The sequence below is a fragment of the Haemaphysalis longicornis genome, unplaced genomic scaffold (genome assembly GCF_048455015.1).
Source record: "Haemaphysalis longicornis isolate Haplotype H1 unplaced genomic scaffold, Haemaphysalis longicornis Haplotype H1 scaffold_1, whole genome shotgun sequence".
NCBI classification, from domain to species: domain Eukaryota; kingdom Metazoa; phylum Arthropoda; class Arachnida; order Ixodida; family Ixodidae; genus Haemaphysalis; species Haemaphysalis longicornis.
This window is the reverse complement of record NW_027526203.1, coordinates 371,156,702-371,161,090: the sequence shown is the minus strand read 5'-3', so window position 1 is coordinate 371,161,090 and position 4,389 is coordinate 371,156,702. Positions and strand designations below refer to the sequence as shown.

Below are 4,389 nucleotides of genomic sequence, written 5' to 3'. Positions count from 1 at the left end.
ATCCCACTCATCCAGGGATAAGAAAAACAAGCATGTCGACGAACTTGAAGCAAGGATGGACCACATAGAGGCACGGTGGGAAGCTCGATTCAACAAGCTGGAGGAGCTCATGGGCTCATGCATCCCGGCGCTTCAGCAGATCGAGTTAACCTTACGGCCAATTGTAAGTCACCCAACGTTTGCACCGCTCTTCGCGCAGCATCCTTACAATCAAGGCAACCAGCAGCTTCTCAACCTTAATCAAACATGGCCACCAACGCACCAGCAACAACCGCAGGTTTAACGATCTGGCAGTGGAACTGCCGCGGCTTCAAGAACAAGAAGGCGGTCCTCCAGCAACATATCTCATACACCACAAAGAAGCCAGATGTACTGTTACTTCAAGAAACACTCACCGACGCCCCGTCCCTTCCGGGCTATAGGGTGCACAAGGGCCTCGCCGATGGCAGGGGCTTATGCACACTGGTCAGAAAGGGGCTCACCCTCGTGGAACATGAATTACAGCAAGGGCAAGCAAAAATTGAGCACACGCTCACCCAGATCATACCTGGCAAGAGGAAGAAGGGAACCCTATACCTTCTAAACGTATACAGCAACCCATCACAAAGGAAGCAAAAGTTCAAGACGCTGCTACTCAGGGCTAGCACTGCAGCGGGTCGAAACACACTCGTAGTGTGCGGCGACTTCAATGCGATGCACCCTGCTTGGGGTTACAAGAAACAGACAGCTAAGGGAAAAGACCTACACCAAGACACCACGGACCTCGGCTACACGCTCATTACGGACCCGACAAATCCAACCAGGATCGGAAACTCGGTTTCCAGGGATACCACACCTGATCTCACGTTCGTGAAGAACGATAATAAAGGAGTAATTACCTGGGCCAACACGGGAGTCGACCTTGGAAGTGACCATACTATAATTGAAATCAACATCCCCGAATACAACGACACCAGCATCAGGACGCACAAACTGGTCGACTGGAACGCCTTCAGAGACCGTAGGCCCAAAGAACACTGTGAAATCGAGGACATAGAAGCCTGGGCCAGGGAGCTTACCGAGGATGTACGAAAAGCGACAGAAACCATTGAGACGGATGCAGACATTGAACAAATGGACAGCAGACTAGCACACCTCATCGAGGCTAAACGGTCCTTGCTGGACCGCTGGAAGAAACAACGGCTCAATAGGCGCCTCAGAAAGAAGGTGGCTGAGCTCAACAGGGCGATCCAAGGACACTGCCGCGCCCTCTGCGTTCAGCAGTGGAATGAGATCTGCAACGCGGCGGATGGACAGTTACATTGCGGAAGGACCTGGAACCTCTTACGCCATCTCTTGGATGAAACTAAATCAAAGTCCCATCAACGTGATAGGTTAACCAAGCTTATGCACCGCGCCATACAGAAACACGGTGAAGAGGAGGTACTTAAGAAAATCAATGACAAATACTTACCGCCTACCCCAATTGTGCAACATGGTCCATACCAAGGGCTACCAAACAAAAGACTCGATCGGGAAATCGATGTAGAAGAGGTTCGAGTAGCACTACACGACTTAAACAGCAAATCTGCAGCAGGCCCGGACCTAGTAACAAATAAGAGTCTCAGGAACCTAGACGACCACTCAATTGAAAACCTAACAAAATTCTACAACAAGTGTTGGAAAACAGGATCACTGCCGCGGCAATGGAAAACAGCCAAGACCATTCTCATCCCTAAACCAGGTAAACCGCCGGACACCGACAATCTGAGGCCCATATCTCTTACGTCGTGTGTAGGCAAGGTGCTGGAGCATGTCCTCTTGAATCGATGGCAGGATTACCTGGAGAGCGAGGATCTATACCCAACCACGGTTATCGGCTTCCGAAAGAGATTAAGTACCCAGGATGCGATGATTCAGTTGAAGCACGAAATCCTTGACGACTCCGGTGCCTCAAGAGATAATAAGGCAATCCTAGGGCTTGATCTCCAGAGTGCTTTCGATAACGTCAAGCACTCTGCGATACTGTCGCAAGTTTCTAAGCTCAACATGGGTGAACGCAGTTATAACTACATCCAGGACTTCCTAACGGGTAGAACCGCTCAGCTAAGGGCAGGCCATTTACAACTCGACGATAAGAAGCTCGGCAGCACTGGCACTCCGCAAGGGTCCGTGATATCGCCGTTACTATTCAATCTAGTAATGATAGGAGTAGCCAACAGACTCGCCACAGTGGGGATCCGGCACACTATCTATGCCGATGATATTACACTGTGGGTAGACAGGGGTAGCGACGGTCACATTGAGACCAAACTACAAGAAGCAGTCGACGCCATTGAAGAACATCTGGATGGTACAGGACTTGTTTGCTCACCAAGCAAATCAGAACTCCTAGTTATACCACCACGGAGGGGTCGCACTACGGACAGGCAACAAGGCACGATCAGGATAACTACGCGGTCTGGTCAAATTGTTCCCGAAGTCAGCAAGATCAGAGTACTCGGAATGATCATCGAACGGCACAGAAGAAACGGCGAGACTATCGCACGCATCACAGCCAAGACCGCGGACGCAATGAGGCTCATCCGACGAGTTACATCACGGAAGGCTGGCATGAAGGAGGACAGTTTGATCAGGCTAGTTCACTCCTTTGTGATCAGCCACATCACGTATGTCGCGGCATACCACAACTGGTTACAACACGAGCGTAATAAGATCAACGCCATCATTAGGAGGGCCTATAAGTCCGCGCTAGGCCTGTTTGAATCCACAAGCACGCCGCTCTTCCTCAAGTTAGGAGTGCATAATACGCTCGAGGAGATAGCGGAAGCACAACGTACGGCCCAGCTCGAGCGTTTATCTACAACGAGGACTGGAAGAAAGATCCTAGAGGACCTAGGATACATACGCCACAGCGGTGGTGACAACAAACTCACCATCCCGGATGAGATACGTCACCGGATCAGGGTAGATCTTCTACCAAAAAACATGCACCCTGACTACAACAAGGGCAGAAGGGCGGCAAGGGCTAAAGCCATCGTCGACTTACACGCCCAGGATAGGCACGCTCGCTATGTAGATGCGGCGGAATATCCACACGAAGCCTTCGCTGCCGTTGTCATAAAGGCCACCACGGGAGACACTGTGACGGCGGCAAGCGTCAAGTGCACCGATGCAGAACGCGCAGAGGAGGTGGCCATCGCCCTGGCCATTACCGACGCAGGCTGCCAGTCGGTGATCAGTGACTCACGAACTGCAGTTCGGAACTACGCCAAGGGACGCATCTGCAAAGAAGCTTTGCAGGTGCTACGCAATGCATGTCTAGAAGGCGCAAGAACTGTTCGAGTGAAGTGGATTCCGGCGCATGCGGGCAAGGACGTGTCGAGTAAGAACGCAAACCACAACGAGACGGCACACGCGGAGGCGCGAGCACTCACCAACCGCGCCCCCGCAACTGACCGTCCAACGTGGTTCGGTGCTAAGGACCGAATGACAGACTATAGCGAAATAACCAAAGCCTACCGCCTGGCTCGGAGGACCTTCCCACCTCCGGACCCGGGGTTGAGCCGGGCGGAGGCAGTGCTACTAAGACAGCTTCAAACCGGGTCCCTACCCACCCCGGCTCTGATGCACCGAATGTATCCGGAAGCATACCCTACTGCCATGTGCCAGCTCTGCTGCAGGGAGACTGCAGACCAGAAACACATCTTATGGAACTGTGTCACGAGCCCAATGGAAGCGAGGTCAAGAACCATACCGCCACGGCTTGCAGAAGCCGCAAGGAGCTACACCTACGAAAATCAACACTGGGCCGTCCAGCAGGTCCTGCGGGCGCTCGCCAGGCATGAGACTCGCGAGTCGGCAACGGCGAGCTCACGTCTCGGATGAGTAGCCACCAGGACGACGCCGAGGCCCGCGTCGCGGCGCGTAAAAACGTCGTTCTGCCGGCCTAAATAAAGTTTAATCAATCAATCAATCAATCAATTATCTTTTCAACTTTGCAACTCAGGTCCTATTCTAGCACCAAGAATTTCTTGCACTTAAAGGGACCGTGCAACACTCTTTGAGCAGTGCAAGTAAACTTGCGCGACGCTTAGATTACACTGCCAGGAATACCTGAGTCAAATATTACACGTGCACGTGAAGCGGTGAGCGCGCAAATCGCTGTGAAAGACACGGAAAAACCAACCGCGCTCCCTTCAATTTTCCTCATTATGCACCCCTGGCATGGCCTAAACGACGTCATTGAGGCCATGGCCACCTATTGGCTGCCGCTGGTAAGCTTCGGGTCTTATTTCTCGCATTTCTTGTGACGATCCGCCGTTGTCGGCGCTGTGTACCAACCTCTTCTATGCGTGAGCCTGCACGCACAGCTTTGGCGTTTCTGTTGTGTTTTGAGTGCGCGTGGAG

General features: G+C 52.4%; 1 protein-coding gene across 1 annotated transcript; it reads left to right on the top strand.

Moving 5' to 3' along the window:
• Nucleotides 1-467: 467 nt before the first annotated feature.
• Nucleotides 468-3,943, top strand: LOC144171480 (uncharacterized). Its single transcript, XM_077700978.1, has one exon. The coding sequence runs from the start codon at nt 694-696 to the stop codon at nt 3,865-3,867; it is 3,174 nt and encodes a 1,057-aa protein (XP_077557104.1). The 5' UTR covers nt 468-693; the 3' UTR covers nt 3,868-3,943.
• The last annotated feature ends 446 nt before the right edge of the window (nt 3,944-4,389 follow it).